General features: G+C 44.5%; 1 protein-coding gene across 4 annotated transcripts in view; it reads left to right on the forward strand.

The window, feature by feature from the left end:
• IKBKB (inhibitor of nuclear factor kappa B kinase subunit beta) overlaps positions 1–17744 on the forward strand; it is a 53231-nt gene extending 35487 nt beyond the window's left edge. Inside the window, exons 9-22 of one of the 4 annotated variants that reach the window (XM_054700919.1) lie at positions 335–442; positions 2453–2582; positions 2940–3134; positions 3803–3917; positions 5704–5827; positions 6374–6543; positions 6690–6751; positions 7804–7913; positions 9263–9312; positions 9408–9507; positions 9714–9861; positions 12526–12653; positions 15322–15412; positions 16806–17744. In XM_054700919.1, coding sequence (XP_054556894.1) covers positions 335–442; positions 2453–2582; positions 2940–3134; positions 3803–3917; positions 5704–5827; positions 6374–6543; positions 6690–6751; positions 7804–7913; positions 9263–9312; positions 9408–9507; positions 9714–9861; positions 12526–12653; positions 15322–15412; positions 16806–16871 — 1597 coding nt within the window. In that variant the 3' untranslated portion in view covers positions 16872–17744. Of the gene's footprint in view, positions 1–334; positions 443–2452; positions 2583–2939; positions 3135–3802; positions 3918–5703; positions 5828–6373; positions 6544–6689; positions 6752–7803; positions 7914–9262; positions 9313–9407; positions 9508–9713; positions 9862–12525; positions 12654–15321; positions 15413–16805 lie in introns of those variants that run through there. The other 3 variants (XM_037526156.2, XM_054700920.1, XM_054700921.1) reach the window with 3 other exon arrangements.
• Positions 17745–19364: the final 1620 nt, after the last annotated feature.

Below are 19364 nucleotides of genomic sequence, written 5' to 3' on the forward strand. Positions count from 1 at the left end.
TTATTCCCTATGAAAGCATGAATTTGTCATAGATAAAATGAGAAAATAGAGAAAAGTCAGATAAGCCAAGGATGAGATGAGGAGCCAGCAGTTCAGTCACAGAGGCTGAGCACAAGATGTGTAACTACTGCCCACTCAGGTGGCACCAGCCAGAACTGAGCTCTTGAAAGAGCTGACCTCACGAGATGCAAATGCATTGGCCATTTTTCTAAAAGTTTAAATCATGAGCTGGGGGCACCTTGTACAGTTGTAAAGTGATGTACTACAAATGTGAAATGGCTCTTGACCACTAAGCAACTTATGGGTTGTAATTAACAAGACGACACGTTTGCAGGCATTCCAAAGTCCGGCAGAAGAGTGAGATGGACATTGTTGTTAGTGAAGACTTGAGCGGCACAGTGAAGTTTTCCAGCTCTCTGCCCTACCCTAATAATCTTAATAGGTAAGGTACAGTGGTCTTTCTCTTCTACATATTTTTCTTCCCCTTCTGTAGAGTACATCTGAAGTAATATTTGATAGCTTTTATTTATTTTTTTAAAGATTTGTTTATTTATGCATATGAGGTGGGGTAAAGGCCAGAGGTGTTGGGGGGTGGGGGTGAGAGGATTCACCAGAGACAGAGTGGGGAACAGAACAGGCAGATTGACCGAAATACACTGCTGAGGGGAACAGCGGGCGAGTCAGGAGAGGTCTGCTGCACCATGTGGGTTGCTCCCTGGCTGTCCGGGAATCGAACTCATGCTGCAATGGCTGCAGATTACTTCATAGGTTGCATCTTAACCCTTGCGCCACCAGGGAGGCCCTATTTGATAGCTTTTAAATAGCTTATCCAATATCATCCTGTGACTTAGAACTAGACATATAAATCTTAATCTTAGAATAGATTCCCATCCCTCCCCCCATCCAAAAATCATCTCTTCTAAATTCACATAGCAATTTATCTCTACCTCTTATTATCCTTAGTAACTTCTACCTTGTAATTACATTTGGTCTTTCATAAGGTTTATCTCCTAGTCAGCTGAGAGCTATTTCAGGGTAGGGAATTACACTTTTTCTCTTTGCACACTTTATGTGGCCTAATACTGAGTCATAGTCAACCAATTAATCTTTGAACAATATTATAACCTAGTCTACAAGCCAGAGTCTGAACAATTAAATAATACCAGAGTAATAGTACAAAAGAAAGATATAAGGCAGTCACACAATTGAGAAGCATGGATAATTACCATGAGCTTTTTTTTTTTTTTAAAAGATTTATTTATTTATTTATACAAGCACTGGGTACAGTCAGAAGCACGGGAGGGTGAGAGAATTCACCAGAGCCAGAGCTGGGAGCAGAGCAGGCAGAAGGACCGAAGTACACTGCTGAGGGGAGCAGTGGGTGGCAGGAGAGGTCTGCGCCACCAGGCGAGGCCCTACCATGAGCTTTTAAAGGACAGGAAGAGAGGGATTGTGTGCACTAGAGTGATGTGGAATGACTGTGCATGAGCCGCTACTTTCTGGAAAGATGTGCAAGACATGGATAGACAAATAGGAAGGAAGTTGAAAGGGGAAAGATGGAGGTGAACAAGGCATGTTTTAGGAGACAGTGAGTAGCTGTGTCAGCTTCAGGAAAGGGCTTGCACAGAGAGGTGGCTAGCTATCACCTCAGAAAACCTGAACTCTGTCACATGAGGCCACCAAGTGCTTTTAAGAGGGTGACTAACTAAATCCAGCAACATGGGGTCGAGATTGTGTGGGGGGATCTCCTGGAGGTCAGGCATGCCCATAAAGTGCATTTTAAAACCTTCACATGGAATGCTATTCAACTGTTAAAAAAAAAATGAAATCCTGCCACTTGCAACAACATGAATTAACTTAGAGGGTATTATGCTTAATGAAAAAGTGAAATAAGTCAAGAGAAAGACAAAAACCATGATTTTACCCATGTGCTATATAGAGAAAGCAAATAAACAGATGAATTAAATAAAACAAAAATAAACTTTTAAACTCTAACACCAATTAATGGTTACCAGAAGAGAAGGGGGAAAGGAGGTGGGTAAATCCAGGGGAAAGGGATCAGTTCTGTGAAAGGCAGATTTGGACTTTGAGTGGTGAGCTTGAGGTAGTATATATGGACATTGATTTGTAACTGATATACATTGTAACTCATAAAGTCCTCATGCAGTGTTACTTCAATTAGAAAAAAAGAACTACTTACAATAACCAGAAAAAAGCTTCACAGATCAGCTTGCTGGATCTCAGTCTACTGACTCATCTGTTATGAAATCCCTGACTTGAAGGGGTATTTTGGTAGATCAGGAGAGTTGATAAGCACATGAATAAGAAGCTGTTGGGTTGGAAATCCTTTTCCTCTCAAATTGGCATTCTCTGTCCCTGTTAAAGTGCACTTTCCAACATGCACCTGACACGGATGGCAGTGGAGGTGTGTGCTACCCTGTGCTTTTCTTAGCATCCTTGCAGAACGACTGGAGAAGTGGCTGCAGCTGATGCTGATGTGGCACCCCCGACAGAGGGGCACTGACCCCGGGTATGGGCCCAATGGCTGCTTCAAGGCCCTGGATGACATCTTAAATTTAAAGGTGAGCCAGGAGCTATGTCAGGCCTGAGGCAACAGGTCAGGTTCCCATGGGACAAGAAATGCTATCGGAGAGGACTCCAGATCTGGAGAGGAATTCAGATGCCTGTGTAGCATCTCTGTACATGAGGAAGTGGGTAGGACCTCTGTGCTCCCTGGTGTGGCTGGTTAAGGTAGCTTTGGACAAACAAGAATATGAAAGACTGGAGTATATGAGCCATGGTATTGAGGCTCCTTCCTCAAGCTCAGCCCTTGCTTTGTGTGACAGGGAAGTGTTGGAAGCAGCAGAGGGCCTAGACAAACAGGTTGTTATCTCTCAAAAGATGGATTTTTTTCCAATAATATTTGGGTTGTATTGCAGCTGGTTCATATCTTGAATATGGTCACCGGCACCATTCATACCTACCCAGTGACTGAGGACGAGAGTCTGCAGAGCTTAAAGGCCAGAATACAGCAGGACACAGGGATCCCTGAGGAGGACCAGGAGTTACTGCAGGAAGCTGGGCTGGCTCTGATCCCTGACAAGCCAGCCACACAGTGCATCTCTGACGGCAAGGTAACTCTGGCTCCCCACAAAATGCCACTTTCCCCTGACTTTGCTGCAAGGCCACTAAGCATGCTTTCAGATTTCAGCTCTACCTTGTCAAGCAATCTATTAATCACCCTGTGCAGAGACCTACCTGTTTTTTAAGTTGGAATACCGGGTTCTAAGTGTGGTTTAACAGAAACACAAGTCACTCCACAGCAGACTTTTGCTTCTAGACCTTTTAAAGTACCTTTCTTGTTGTCAAAGTGATGTTTTCTTTGTTGCCAAAGTGATGTTTTCTTCTTCCAACTCAACCAAAACTAAGTATGATGCACCTATTGTGCACAGAACTATGCTGACCACTGCAGCAATGCACACACAGTCCCTGCTCAAAAAGAGCAGATAAAATTGAGAAGCAACCAAATGGCTAGGCAAGGAGACAATGAATGTCTAAATTGCACAGTAAAGACAAAGAAAAAAGGAGCGTAGTAAGTTGTAAATAAAGTGTCTATTGGGATAGTGAGTGTAAAAGGAATAGGGAAGGGAATACACGAAAAGAGGCTTCGTGACCGCTAGATATTTGCAGGCCGAAGACGTTGCCAGCAGTGAGCAGTGAGAAACCTCCGCTGCCTTTTCATTATGACTTGAAAAGGAGGAATTGGAGCCATGAGATCTCCTTTGTGCTTGTGTCATTGCAGTTAAATGAGGGCCGCACGTTAGATATGGATCTCGTTTTTCTCTTTGACAACAGTAAAATCACGTACGAGACTCAAATCTCCCCACGACCCCAACCTGAGAGCGTCAGCTGTATCCGTAAGAATATCATTTGTTTTTGTTTTGTTTTTAAATAATCACTTATAATGTTTAGGATGAGACACGAGGTAGAGATGTGAACTGTGGAGAGACCACACGGAGATCAGCTTACCCTGTCCCGGGGGCACCTATTTTACTTGGGACACGTAAAGAGTAGCCTGACAAAAAAGAGTATAGAGACTTCAGTTCATTTCAGCCTCATACACAGAACTTTAAACAGAAGACATACTGCCTACCAGCCACTGATCTTGAATCACTTAGTGATTTTATTTAATTCTCTTTATTATTTATTTATTTTTAATTAATACTTGCATGTGATTCCAAAAAAATCAAAAAGCACAAAAGAATATACAGTGGAAAGTAAGTCACTCTCTCTCCAGTTACCTAGCCTCTCCCAGGAAAACTGGTGCTCTCAAATTCATGGGTCATCTTTGCAGAGGAGTTCTATGCATTTATAAGATATATTTCTAATATATGCATGTATTTATATAGTCATCATTTCCCCCTCAAACATATGGTAGCATACTATATATACTATTCTGTACCTGTCTTTTTCACTTAATTTATTTGGAAAATCCCCCCGTGTTGGTACAAATAGAAATGCTTGTGGGGGCCTCCCCTGTGGTGCAGTGGGTTGAGCGCAGTGCTGGGAAGCTGTCCGCAGCCTCTGCAGCACGAGTTTCGATTCCTGGCTGGCCAGGAAGAAACCCCAATGGCATGGCAGTCCCCTCCTGTCTCACCCGCTGCTCCCCTCAGCAGTGTATTTTGTCAGTCTGCCTGTTCTGTTCCCCGCTCTGTCTCTGGTGAATCCTCCCACTTTCCTGTGCCTCTGGCCTGTACCCCAGCTATTGTATAAATTAAATAAATAAATCTTAAAAAAAAAAAGAATGGAGATTAACATAAAACCCTAATGGTTTAGGTATCACTTAAAAAAAAAAAAAAGAGAGAACTGCCTGTGTTGAATGGCTGTGTAGTACTGTTCTGTAGGAATGTCAGGTGAACATTTTTTTTTTAATTTTTTTTTTAAATTAGTTTTTTTTTTAAAGATTTATTTATTTATACAAGCGCTGGGTACAGTCAGAAGCACGGGAGGGTGAGAGAATTCACCAGAGCCAGAGCAGGGAGCAGAGCAGGCAGAAGGACCGATGTACACACTGCTGAGGGGAGCAGCGGGTGGCAGGAGAGGTCTGCGCGCCATGTGGGACCCTCCTCTGGTGGCCGGGGAGCAGCCGGGGATCGAACCAGCACTGCAGAGGCTGCGGGCAGCTTCACAACCCAGCGCTCAACCGCTGCGCCACCGGGGAGGCCCCAGGTGGACATTTTAAGGTGTTTGCTACTCTTCATTCACACACATGTACACACACAACTCTTAGAATAAACATATCAAGGACCCAAAGTCTTAGAGATCTCCAAGCTATTGCTTATTTAATTGTTTTCCAATACTGCTGTGAAGCTGTATCATCAGAAAACTTCATATCACCTCTATATTGAGAACATGAGTTCCTGTTGAAAATATGGGCGCTTGTATACATGTGAGTGTATCAATAGGGTTCACAGAGTGTTTTTTCAAATCAACAGCTATTTATTGACTAGTACCTGCTTGTGCTATTATAAGGTATAAAAATGTATGAGGCCATAGCCAGGCATAACACCCAAGAGTTATGTTATTAGCATCTTAGTTACATAACTTTTAAAAACATAAAAGTGCCAGTGTGTGGGAAGGCTGGATGTGGTTAATCATAGGAAGTTATTCTCTGACAATTACTACATGTGTCTCTTGTTATAGTTCAAGAGCCCAAGAAGAACCTCCCTTTCTTCCAGCTGAGGAGAGTGTGGGGCCAGGTGTGGCACAGCATCCAGACCCTGAAGGAGGACTGCAACCGGCTGCAGCAGGGACAGCGAGCTGCCATGTATTGTGCCAGGCATTTTGGGACTGAGTTTAAATTGCTTAGTGGCTTTTGCTACAGGGAGGAGGTGGTGGCAGGGGCCCAGAAGCAACAATTAGGAGGGACAACAGGGAGACACTGGTTTGGCTGGCGGGACATGGTTGGCTGAGCAGGGAGGCCCTGTTAGTCTTGATGAGGTGAGTGAGGTTAGCACGTGGAGCAAGAGTGTAGACCAAGGGTGGGGCCAGCCAATCCTAGGACAGATGTGTGGAACTTGGAGAAGTGCACTGCAGTTTGAATTAGCAGGGTTGCCCTGCTTGTCACGTTGGGGCTGACTAGGATATGACTGTTTTAGGTTATTGTGTAGGTCTTTGCCTAATTCCAATTTTGGTGCAAAACCTCATACATTGCTGAGGGCTAGGAAATTGCCTTTATGTTTATAATGAATACTCTCAATAATAATTATAGCAGGGACCTGCCTGGGTGTTTGAGGACGTTTTATTATTGTACAGGGAATGCTATTTCGATCCCAAAGATGCCCCAAGGTTGTGTTTCTTGTGGTCTCTGCAGGATGAATCTCCTCCGGAATAACAGCTGCCTCTCCAAGATGAAGAATTCCATGGCTTCCATGTCTCAGCAGCTCAAGGCCAAGTTGGATTTCTTTAAAACTAGCATCCAGATTGACCTGGAGAAGTACAGTGAGCAAACTGAGTTTGGGATCAGTGAGTGTACTCTTTGCAGTGAGTTCAGAGAGACCATTCCATTCCATTTTTTGTTTCCTTGAGGTTTCTTTTGTCCTCTTTTAATTGAGTTTATTTGTTTTGTTTTTGTGGTGTTTTCATTTGTGTTTCTTTTTTTCCCCTCCTAAATTGTTTTTTTTTTCCAGCATCAGATAAACTGCTGCTGGCCTGGAGGGAAATGGAACAGGCTGTGGAGCTCTGTGGGCGGGTAGGACACCCATTTTAGGTTTCTTTCTTTACCAAGAGGGATGAGGCTTTTTACTACCACTTCCCACTTCCTCCTCGAACACATCGAGCTCTTGTATATCAGAAATCAAGTTTTCCTCCTCCTGTTCTTTGACGAAATTAGAACTTGCTGGAAAGAGACTTGGAGAATCACCAGTAAGGAGCCTGCTGTAACAGTTCTAGGAGCTCACAATAGAGCTGGCAAAGATTTGAATAAGGAGTGAGATGTCCAGTGTCCCAGTAGAGGACTGGGGGAGCCTTCCTGTTAGAAGGGGCCTGGGACAAATGATCAACATGCCTCTTCTCAAAGTTTTTTGGCTAATCTTGTTGGAATGCTAAGCCCATAAGAAAGTAAAGGCCTAAGCAGAAAATCTTAGGACAGTGTAAAGCAAGATGTCATTGAAAAATGTTAACGATGAAGGCAAGACAAGGCAAGGGAAGTATGATGAATCTCACACAAAAATTGGAAACCTTGAACTCTGGGGCTTTTTTCTGGACTTTTCCGTATTTTCCCCAGTGAGTTTGGGCAAGGACCTTGACCCCTGCATCTCTGTTTCCTTGTATAAATTAATACTGATATGCATTCTTAAAGGTGGATGTTACTGGTGATATAAACAATTCCTATTTAACGTAAATACAGGTGAGAGTGTTCCACCTCCATCCTGGCAGTCAAACATAAGATGTCATTGGAATGGATAAAGTGGAGAAAAGAAAGGCCTGTGACTTGGGCATCTGTGTGCCAGATGTTTTACATACTTGATCTTCTGTAGCCTGTGGCCCCTACAGTGGCCCATGTAGAAGCCTGTGTTAGGGTGAAGGAAAACTGTAACTTAAAGGTCAGGTAACTTGCCCAAGGGTCACACAGCTGGAACGTGTACACTTGAGACCCAAACCCAGGTCATTCTGTCTCCAAAGTCTGTATCCTTCTCTCCAGTCATTTGAGAGTCTGCCATGAGTTTAGAGGGTTCCCCCCAAATCTTGCATCTCAGAAAGCTCTTATTATGTCAGTTGACATTAGCACAGCTCTTTCATTAGGAGAACGAAGTAAAACATCTGGTGGAACGGATGATGGCCCTACAGACAGACATTGTGGACTTGCAGAGGAGCCCAATGGGGCGGAAGCAGGGGGGGACGCTGGATGACCTGTGAGTACCAACTGGGTGGGGTTCTCACACTGCCCCTAGAACACACAGGTGCTCCAAGCAGAGTTTGCATATGAGTGTTGGGACCATCTAAGAGTCCACGTGTGGTTCTTACAGAAGCTCTGTGAGACTATTCTCCTGTAGAGCGTGCTCCCCACCCCCACACTGGTGAATCATCTTGGCATTTCAAAGATGAGCAAAGGCAGATCACCATTGCTATGAGCCATAGCTTGTCTGGGAACTGGCAATAAAAACTCTAACCTGGGCCTCCCCTGGTAGCGCAACAATTGAGCGCTGGGTTGTGAAGCTGCCCGCAGCCTCTGCAGCACCAGTTCAATTCCCGGCCACGAGCGAGGGTCCCACATGGCGCGACAGACCTCTCCTGCTGCACCCGCTGCTCCCCTCAGCAGTGTATTTCGTCAGTCTGCCTGTTCTGCTCCCCGCTCTGGCTCTGGTGAATTCTCTCACCCTCCCATGCTTCTGACTGTACCCGGTGCTTGTATAAATAAATCTTTAAAAAAACAAACAAACAAACAACTCTAACCTCACAAATTTGTGAGGTCAGTTCAGAGGACACATTTGAGGTGTACTTCATAAACCCTGGAGAAAGTAGAGCAGAGAAAGGGCCTGTTTTAGAGATTTGGATCTGGAAATTGAGTCTGTATCAGATGCTTGGCCTTGGTCCCAGGAAGGGATGAGGCCCCTAGGCCCAGCAAGCCTACAGAAGGAAATTGAACCCAGGCCCTACTCCAGCAACCCCCAGCACTGGGTGGGGTGGAGAGAGCAGGCCAACTGCATCAGCCTCTCAAGAGTGGTCTCATTTGGGCTAAGCAGTGTCCTCTGGTGCTTTTATTGGCATTTTTAGGGCTGGAGGTCCAAACAGAAGAAATTTGATTATGTGTATTCTATAGTTTCTCTACTTAAGCCTTTATTCCCCCCTGGTGTTCAAGTGAAAGTCATCTTTGAAGATGTCTATTCTCACTGTGTTTGCATCTGCCCTGCACTTGAGTTTTCAGGGGGCAGCCATGTTCTTTGGGCTCAGGTTCACTGGGAGTACCTTGAACCACTATATGGAAGCCACACTGACAGGGAATTCCAGGGAAGAATGGGGATTCCTGTCCTTAAGATTCTCACTCATTAAACCTTAGAGTTCTGAGAGTGAGGGTGCTTGTTGCCTCATTATAGGCAGCACCTATAATATCACCAAGAATAATAATTTTCTCCTGTCAAGATACATTGCCAGTCTTGCTTCTAGAAATCAGTGATTCTGCTAGCAGGAATTAGCTCACAGTGGCTCAGATGTGCTTATTTGAGTTCAGATGTAGACAGAGCTTCTTCTTTGTGTATTTCAGAGAAGAGCAAGCAAGGGAGCTTTACAGAAAACTAAGGGAAAGACCCAGAGGTAAGTGGGGGTTTTCCGTGTTGTCTCAGGTTGGAGGCATTGGTCCTCTCTACCAGTCACCTGGAAGAATCACGTCATTTCTTTCCTCTTTCTAGACCAACGAAATGAAGGTGACAGTCAGGAAATGGTCCGATTGCTACTTCAGGCAATTCAAGGCTTTGAGAAGAAAGTACGATTAATTTATACACAGCTCAGGTATAAACCCCAACATTCTTCCTTGAGAATGGAGGGTGGAGTGTGGAAAAGCCCCAAGGCTGCCTGTGAGCCCATTTCTTCAACCTGTGCTGATCTCATTACCCCAGGAAGCTCTGTTCTCCGCAGCTACCTATTGGGTTCACGATTGCCAGGGATTATGTTCTTCCACTTTATCCATTGGAATTGGTTGTATTTATTCTTCACAGTAAAACTGTGGTTTGCAAGCAGAAAGCTCTAGAATTGTTGCCCAAGGTGGAAGAGGTGGTGAGTTTAATGAATGAGGATGAGAAGACTGTTGTTCGGCTTCAGGAGAAGCGGCAGAAGGAGCTCTGGAATCTCCTGAAAATCGCTTGTGTGAGTGAGCCCCCTGACCAGGCCCACAACCCTAGGCGCCTGCCTCTCTGGACTTTTCCACTCTGTGCACCGCCCTACACAGCAGAGTGCAGAGCCTCTTACAAACCACTCAGCTGCTGCTGCCTGGTTTTCTCTTTTCCTTCTTCATGACTTAAGAGTGAGGAGGGAAGTGAGAAGGGCCTGGACCCATTGTTTTGTGTTTCCTGTGGCTACTTAATAAATTACCACAAAGTAATTTATTATCTCTCAGTTTGGAGGTATTTATAGGGCTCCGTCTAAGACTCCAGGGGAGAATTATTCTTTCCTCTTCCTGTTTATGGTGGCCCCAGGTACAATCCCTGCCTGTGTTCACATGACCTCTGAGGCTGTCTTCCGGGTGTCTCTTATAAGAACACTTGTCACTGGATATAGCTCTCATTCCACTGGTCTAGAATAGTCTCCTCTTGGGGGTCCTTAACTATATCTGCAGAGATCTTTTTCCTAAGAGACTCACATTCCAAGTTCCTGTAGTTAGGACCTGGACTAACCTTTTGGGATCTTGTATTCAACCCGTTATAAGCATATCAGTCAGGAGAGGTTCACCCTCATCTGTATCTGCTGCTTAGTATTACAGTTCATACTTTCTGTGCCCACTGTCTTATACTTTCTGTGATTCCACTGGGTGTTGCCCAGGGAGAAAATATAACACACACACCAAAAAAAGAGCCAAGGACAGAAAAAGAAGAGCCAGGTAAAAACCATGCCATGGAAGCCTGAGCTGATGGTGGAATGACCCTTGCTGTGAAGGCTGCAGAAAAATCAGAGGGTGAAAAGAAAGCAATTTAACCTTTAAGAGTATGAGGAGAATGGGAAGACAGTTGTATAAGATGCAGGCAGGGTATGAGGGTGGAGTTAGTTTCTAAGTCATGGAGGCTGAAGCATAGTTGCAGACCAAGCAGAAGAAGACCATGTCTCAGGGGAGTCACAATATCAAAGGACAGAGACTTTCCATCTCGAGTCCTGAGAACAAGGGGAAAGGTCAACATCATGAGCATGAGTGGGAGGATTTGCCTTAGAAAACGGTGAATGACATTTCTTCCTCTAAGGAAGAAGGGAAAGAAAGCAGGAGAAATGACAAGGCCAAAGGATTTGAGAAAGAGCAGGAAGTTAAGGCATTCACAGGTGATAGTCTGACTGGGCATTTCGTTCATTCAACACCTATTGAGTGCTGCCTGTATACCCAGCAGTGTGATGAAAACTAGAGACACAGGGGGGTCAAAAAGCATGGCACCTGATCCAAAGAGCTCAGAATCTGGTGAGGGGCTTAGACAGGAAGTAAACAACAGCCATTTAGGATGGATAGTGCCACTGAACTGTACCCCATGCCCCATGGTAAGGACGAGCTGTAGCATGAGGCAGAGGAGGGTCACTAGCCTCAGTCTAAAAGGTGAGGGCTGTACAGAAAATGTTCACAGGACATGTGGTTTCAATTTTGGATGACTAAGGGTTAAGTAGGTGACTAGGTGGAGCTGAGGACTTTCTAGGACAAAGCTGTATCAAAGGCAGGGAAGTGTGAAAGAATGTGGTATGTTCAGTATGTTCGGGTGATATGGGCCGGCAAGGAGGTGTTGGGAAAAGGGCATAACTGGGAATGAAGGTGGGCAATGGCTGGCTTATACAGGCCACAGCCTGTTTTAAAGGCATAGCGGAAACAGCGGGATTTTTCACTTTCATGTTGAAGGACTTTAGTGTGGTGAAGGACTTTAGTATGGGGATTGCATGACCCCATTTGAGTTTTAGAGAAATCACTCTGATGGTAGCTGGAGAATGAATATGCAACTTTGGCAGACCTCACTACCGAGTGTGAGGGCCATTTGGTGGGGCTGGAGCTGGGCAGTGCCTGTGGCTACAGGACAGGCTGGTGGAAGGATTGGGGGAGCCAGATAACACAAGAAAGCTACTGCCATGTTCTCAGGCACAGGCAGAAGTGAGGAAGAGGTGGATGGCTGGGTGTACACAGGTCATGATCAGCAGGGAAGACCTGGCAGAAGGACAAAAACGGGGCACACTGTGTGTGGGAATGGCTGATTGGACCTTGATGTTCACCAGGGAGGCAGGCTGTGGAGCCAGGATGGGTCCCACTGTTGGGAGACTGAAGTGAGTTTGAGGGGCTAAGAGCAGTCAGTAGGTCCCAGCAGTGGGCTCCACATGAGGAGGTACAAGTAGTTGGAGCCTTTGGCTGAACATCTTGGCTTTGGGGATGTATGGCTGCAGCAGCCCAGGAGTCAGAACTTTTGCTTGACTTCTCAGTTGTCTCACATATGGTACAATTCACAGAAAGTTACTTAGAACCTTTGCGTGTGACTCAGTCTTCCATTTGGAAGAGTATAAACATCTCCTTTTCAGTTCCTTCTAAGAGTTCATGAAACAAACTAATGAAACAAAGCCTACTATTATAGGTGCTCAAATCTCCCTTTACACCTGTAGATCCAGAAATATTTTCTACACCGAAAAGCAAACTCTCAGATGTTGTCCCAGATAGAGATGTTGACCAATATTCTCTAAGGAGAGCTAGTATCTTTGGGCAAATTGTTCCTGAGAAACTACCATGGTGTGACTGCAACATTTGAGTCACATCTGTGCTCTGTCATTTTGTTGACTTTCTTTATTGATGTTGTCCCTTAGAGCAAGGTTCGTGGTCCTGTCAGTGGAAGCCCGGACAGCATGAACACTTCTCGCCTTAGTAACTCTAGTCAGCCGATGTCCCAACCTTCCACGGCCCCTGACAGCTTACCTGAGTCAGTCAAGAAAAGGTATGTCATCCTGAACAGTGCCGGGGGCATGCCAGGTCATGTTTATTGAATAAACAGACCATTTCATCTGTCTCACAATTTTGTACATGTTTTTCTTTGTGTTACCTACATACGCTAGGCACCATGGTATTGTGCCTCACAGTTAACCTTGGAACTTGCTAACTAGAGATCTTGTCCAAGGGTTGGGTACTAATTGCTTAATGAGAATACTGAAAGTGCTAGGCAGTCCAAGCCGTTGCACAGCCCACTGGTCATTATCTGTTCTTCAAATCCTGCAGGGAGGGAATTCCCCCTTCCTCACACTTCATCCCCTTGCCCCTTCTTCCCCCCACAACCACTTTGGGCTCCCAAGTTCCCTTTTCCTCCCTTTGCCTCATATCCCCTGTCCATCGCTTCCTCTCCCTTCTGTCGATTGGACCACATTCACAGGTGGGAAGCAGAACACTTCTGCCCTTTCTGACCAGGCTTCTTGCCCCCCTGCTTTCAGTCTGGTGCCCCAAGCCCTCTTTGTTCAAGTTAGTCTTCCCAGAATTCCATTTGATGAAACTATTCTTTGATCAGTAACTCATCATGGCTTCCTACTCCTAGAGGATCACCCTGAGCCTTTTAAGGCATTGGCGGCCTCTCAGAGTATCTCCAGGCTGGCACATTGTGCTGTATAATTTCTTTCCTCCAGCCCAGATGGTTTAAAGTCTTTCACGCACCAGCAGCAACTATTGCATCCAGGTACTTGTTAGAAACAGATCATGCAGCAAGCAGAACCTTGTGTGTGGGTACAGCAGTTCGTGATTATAAGCCTTGGCTGATGCTGGTGCACTCACAAGTGTGAGAACCTCAGCTCAGAGTTGTCCTTCCCTGAAGCAGCTACAGGGACACATCTGCTTTCACTTCCTCCAAAGTCCTGACCACACTCATATATAGCCATCATCACTCTCTTCTTGGACCACCTTTTGTTTCCAGTTTAGTTCCATGTGCATTTATCCAGCACCTCCTAGGTGCCAGGTCCTAAGCCCTGAAGATGGTTAATATCAGATCCTGTAGGCAAATCATAGACATCGAAACTAGATTAATGATAGCTGTGGGTAGGTAGGAGAGGGAATGCACAGTGACTGATAATGGGTACAGGACTTTGGGGGGTGGTGAAAATATTCCACTAGATTACTGTGAAGGTTGCACAGCTCTATAAATATACTAACTAAAATATTAAATACATCCTTGAAACGAGTGAACATTTATGGCATGTAAATTTCTCTGAATAATGCTGTTTTTCGGGATCTTATTCCTGTCCTTTGGGAGTTCATAGTATACAATTTTGGTACTTAATCAGACATAACCTTAGATTATTAGTTATTTCCCCAGCCTACTGTGAGCCCCTTGAGGATGGAAACAAGGTTCTGTGGCTCATACATTGCATTGGAGTCACATTTTGCAGTGAGAAGAGCTCCAGGGCACCACCCTCTACTTGGCATGTTTTCTCCAGTAAGATCCTCAAAGCTCTAGAGAAGTCACCCAGGAGCACAGGTTACCCTTTGTCTCTCCACGTTGTAGAGGTGATGTGAGAAAAGGATCAGCGATTTATTATATTCTCCCTTTTCTCTCCTCTTTCTCACCTGTGCTTTCTTATCAAAGAGAGAGAAAATTAAATGAAATAAATTTACAGAATTTAAGTTTTCTTCTGGTCTCAAGGAACTGTGGGAACTTGGTGAAATTGCTTAGTCTATATATTTGTTTTCATTTCGAAAATTGGAAAATAGGTGATTTGGGAGGTATCTGGATTTTGGCAGTTTGGAGAGAATTAAATTCAGCTATCTAATTATGTCAGAAAGAGCTCTTTTTATTTCTGACCCTTTTATTAAACAGGGACCTTTTCATGTTGTAACAGTGATGCTGTTATAGGACAGGGAGAGGGGCAGCCCAAACCCCGCAAACCTGCCTATTCTAAATGGGTTCTGCCATCCGCCGCATCAACACAAAACATAGGAGACTTTAATGGGAAGGAACTTTAATTAGGAAACAATACAGGAAAGGCAAAGAGTCTAGTTTCTAAATGAAGCACCCAAAGTTACCCGTCCCCTCGTGGGTAAAAGTCCATCCATATGGGAATGGCGCAGAGCAAGGCCCCAAAGCCTGCCACAAGTCTAAAGCATCTTCCAGTGGGGACCCACAGAAAAGGGTCAGAAACAACCACACAAGCCCGGAAGGAAAAGAGCAAAATCAACATCAAGATAAAAGCTGCCATTGTCACCTCCCCATGGGTCTCACCCACATCTGTGTCACCCAGTCCACAACCAAAAGGCAAGCGCAGTTTCTTCAAGTGTCTCTAGGCTCCATGTGCCTCCTCCAGGTCTCCTTCTGGCTCCATCCTGCTTCCTTCCTCAGTCTCTTCTGCTGCTTCTCTTCTTCCTGCTCAGCTCCACCCTCCCTTGGGTGGGGCAGGGAACCTCCCCCTTTCCTGGGGACCACCCTGTTACAATGCTAATGACTATGATTGCAATTTGGGCTGCTGAAAAGTGTTTGCAGACATGAATGAATGTGCTAGGACATTTGAGCATCAAAATTATTGCAATCTAATTTTTAAAGTATTTTCCAATGGTCTTTAGCATGTGTCAAACAGTATTATCTCTGAAAAAAAATGATCACTTTCTAACAATTCAATCATTTTCTTTAGTGAAGAACTGGTGGCCGAAGCACATACTCTCTGTGCCCAGCTCGAAAATGCAATTCAAGACACCATGAAAGAACAGGACCAGAGTTTAAAGGTAATGGCCTGTGTGAATTCTAGCTGTTTCATGTCCTTTTTTTCTACAGCAAAAGAGAAAAGAAACTAGAAAAGCAACCCAGCGTTTCCTCCATCTCAGTATATATTTGTGATTTCTTAGTACATATTTATTATTCTCCATTATAATAATAATGATATAAACAATTATTGAATGTTTAATGTACTTTATGTGCATTATCTCATTCATCCTTTCAATACTTAATCTTTATGAGGAAGGTAATATTCTCAGCAGGTCTTTCTGTCCTTCTCCAATTGTGTATACAGGCCAGGGGGTTCTGTTCTGACTCTGAGGATAAAGCCAGCGCTTGTCACAACCCTGCCTATTAGGGACTTAGAGCTGAGCAATAGGTAGTGCTAATTATAGGGATGCTGACCTCAAGAAAAACAAGTCAAAATGCAGTTACATTAAGACAAAACTTAAGTTACTGAAAGGACCCGATCCTAAGTCATTCCCTTAAGTCTTTAAATGACATATTTCTCCCAATGCAATCGATTGCTAGCCCCACCGAACCTCTCAGTTTTTGGAAGTATCAAAGGATGCCCAGGCCAATTGTTATCACCTCTTATTTATTCAGGTATCCTTCTCCAATTTGGAGCTTTCTAGATCTTTCATGCTGCCTTTCCTCTTCCTGGTATAGTATATTTTGATCCTTTCACTGCTTATCTGTACTTTGCCAGAGGGAAAAAGGAAGTCTCATCTGGTGATTTCACCTGGAATCACTAGCTGAGATTAGCTGTCAGTACTGCTTACCCACAGTGAGAATAAGTGCTGTGAACCACAAGGAATACTAAAATTGCCTTTGTAGTTTCCAGAGTCACAGAAGCTCCATGACTCTAAACCAGTCCAAAGATGAGATCCCATCCAATTCTGAATTTGTAGCTGGTGCTCAAGGGTACCCTACAGTAATAAGACTGTTATTAAAGTGGGGCCTCCCTGGTGGCACATGGGATTAAGCACCACATTATGAAGCAATCCACAGCCTCTGCAGCATGAGTTCAATCCCCGGTCGGCCAGGGAGCAACCCACATGGCGAGGCAGACCTCTCCTGACTCACCCGCTGCTCCCCTCAGCAGTGTATTTCAGTCAGTCTGCCTGTTCTGTTCCCCACTCTGTCTCTGGTGAATCCTCGCATCCCCCGCATTTCTGGCCTGTACCCCCGCTCTTGTATGCCTATGCATAAATAAATAAATCTTTTTTTTAAAAAAAAGACTGTTATTAAAGCAAGGATTCAAGTTGACTTCTAAGTTGTATGGTTGTCTCCTAGAGAAGAAACAACCTTAGGTGTATTGGGGCTGCTGTATTTTTTTTTAGTATATGTGCTGCTGAAGCAAACATGGGGTGCTGTATTTTTAACATGCCTGTTGACTTTCAGTCTCTAGACTGGAGCTGGTTACAGACGGAGGAGAAAGAGCAGAACAGCCTAGAGCAGGCCCCATGACTGTGAGTGACCCTAACCCCTGATGGGACTGCCAGCCCAAGCTCTCCACAGAGACCTGCTGTAAGGATGTCCCCAAGGTCATCAGCACAAAGACGGAGATCTTCTCACTTCCCCAGCAGCTGTAATAGCACCATACATCTGGGGCATGGCCCTCTGTGGGCACTGCCCACCATCTGTCTGAACACTGGAAGTCCTCCACTTCAGAGGCTCAGCAAATGTTAATGCCAGGCATTTAGGGGTGACCAAGCCACAGCAGCTACTTTCTCTGCTCTGAAAAAAAGAACTCAAGATATGGTTTGCCCCACAGACTACTATGCAAATCTCTAATGTGACTCTTTCAGGACAAAGCATAGGTGGCACTTGGTGCGTGCCTGTCCTTTCCTGACCCCCAGAGGCCCTGATCCACCTGTTCTCACAGTGTTTCATCTGGATCTGGCTTCTCTAAAACATACTTTTAAATCAGACAGAGTCTGATCTATTCTCTCTCTTCCTCTTTTCATTTTACTGCTGCTAAATTTTTTCTTTTACCTTGACAAGATGATAGTGAATCTGAAGTTCCCCTTGTCTAGTCCTTTAGCCACAGGGTGACTTACCAGAGTCAGGATGGAAAAGCAACTTCTCTTCCATATTTCATCCCACCAAAGACTATGTAGGGTGAGTTGTCACGGAGGAGAGAAGAAAAGGCTATCTGTCAACCACTCCCCTGCCAACCACTGTGCCCTCAATTCCTGTCCTTGCTTGGACACATCTGTGGGGTGGTGGTGGGGTGGGAGAAAAGTGCCTGCCTCTCGTATCATCTAGCAATATTATTAAATTGATTTATTTTAAAAAGTCACGATGTTTGCTTTTTGGGTTTTTAAAGAAGATTTGTTTATTTATTTATGCTTACAAGAACTGGAGTATAGGCCAGAGGTGCAGGGGTGAGAGGATTCACCAGAGACAGAGTAGGGAGCAGAACAGGCAGATCTCCTGAGATACACTGCTGAGGGGAGCAGCAGCGAGATAGGAGAGGTCCGCTGTGCCATGTGGGTCAGCTCCCTGGCTGGGGATCAAACTCATGCTACAGTGGCTGCTGATAGCTTCAGAGTACTGAGACTTAACTCCTTGAGCCACCAGGGTGGCCCTTAATGGCATGTTTCAATTACAGTAAGTAAGGTGGTAATGGTGTCACATTTTCATTTGCATGCGTGAACTTGGTCATACATGTTTTTCAGCTGTGTTGTGTATACCTGGTACTACTCATGTTGACTATAATTACTTTTTAAAGGGTAATATCTTCAGAAGGAGTGTACCTTTGTTCTATTTGAAATAGAAATTTATCATGAACACAAAAAGGCATGGCAACAGAAGAGTAAGTATAAATCTGACGTTACTCAAACCATTCTTATGAAGATATGACCATAAGCCCATATTTTCTTCTAAGTAATAATCAGTATCTTATGGGTCCTAAGAAAGGAATATACCTATAAGTAGGTGAGGCCACCTACTTATTATTAAAATACAATCCATAGGTCTATTACACATGCCAAGCAATGTAACTGAAGGCAAGAGAAATGGCCAAATCACTCAAAATAGTGGAAAAAAGTCAAAGTGACAAGAGGCTGGTGTGACCAATCCATTTATCATGCAAAATTATTGCTAAGACATTGTGCCACAGTTTAATTGATAGCTTTCTTTCCTTCCTGGTATATAAAATAATGGTACTTCTTATAACACGATAGATTTCAGATTATGAAAATATAGTCTTGTAGTGTTCGCAACAGTTCTAATCAGGTCAATACTATTACTATCCTTTTATCCATGAGGAAACTGAGGCAAAGAGAGCTTTAATAAGCTGATATTAAATCTGACCTTGAGAGCGTCAAGAAGTCTCTAGTGACTTTTTTCTCAGGAGGAGTTGGCCATGGGAGTGGGGCAGCAGCCAGATTTTTCCCAACACAACTGCCTCCTAATTTGTTGGCATGATGGTTCCCATGGGAAGTTGTGCTCCTGCACAAACTGCTGTGTTCTTTAAAACTTTTTTTAGGGCCTCCCCTGGTGGCGCAGTGATTGAGCTCTGGGCTGCAAAGCTGCCCGCAGCCTCTGCAGTGCAGGTTCTATCCCCGGCAGCAAGGGTCCCACATGGCGCGCAGATCTCTCCTGCTGCCCGCTGCTCCCCTCAGCTCCCCTCAGCTCCCCTCAGCAGTGTATTTCATCAGTCTGTCTGCTCTGTTCCCCGCTCTGGCCCTGGTGAATTCTCTCACCCTCCCGTGCTTCTGACTGTACCCAGTGCTTGTATAAATAAATAAATAAATCTTAAAAAAAAAACAAAAAACTTTTTATTATGGAGAATTTGAGAGGTAGACAAAATAAGACAAAACAGTATAATTAACTTCTATGTTCTAGTCTCCCAGAATCGACAAATATTAGCACATGAACAACCATGTTATTTCCTCACCTACTGATCTATTAATGAAAGCAATCTCAGACATCATGTCAACAAACATATTTCAG

This window comes from Talpa occidentalis, unplaced genomic scaffold, assembly GCF_014898055.3.
Source record: "Talpa occidentalis isolate TD23 unplaced genomic scaffold, MPIMG_talOcc4v2.1 talOcc4.4, whole genome shotgun sequence".
Lineage (NCBI taxonomy): Eukaryota > Metazoa > Chordata > Mammalia > Eulipotyphla > Talpidae > Talpa > Talpa occidentalis.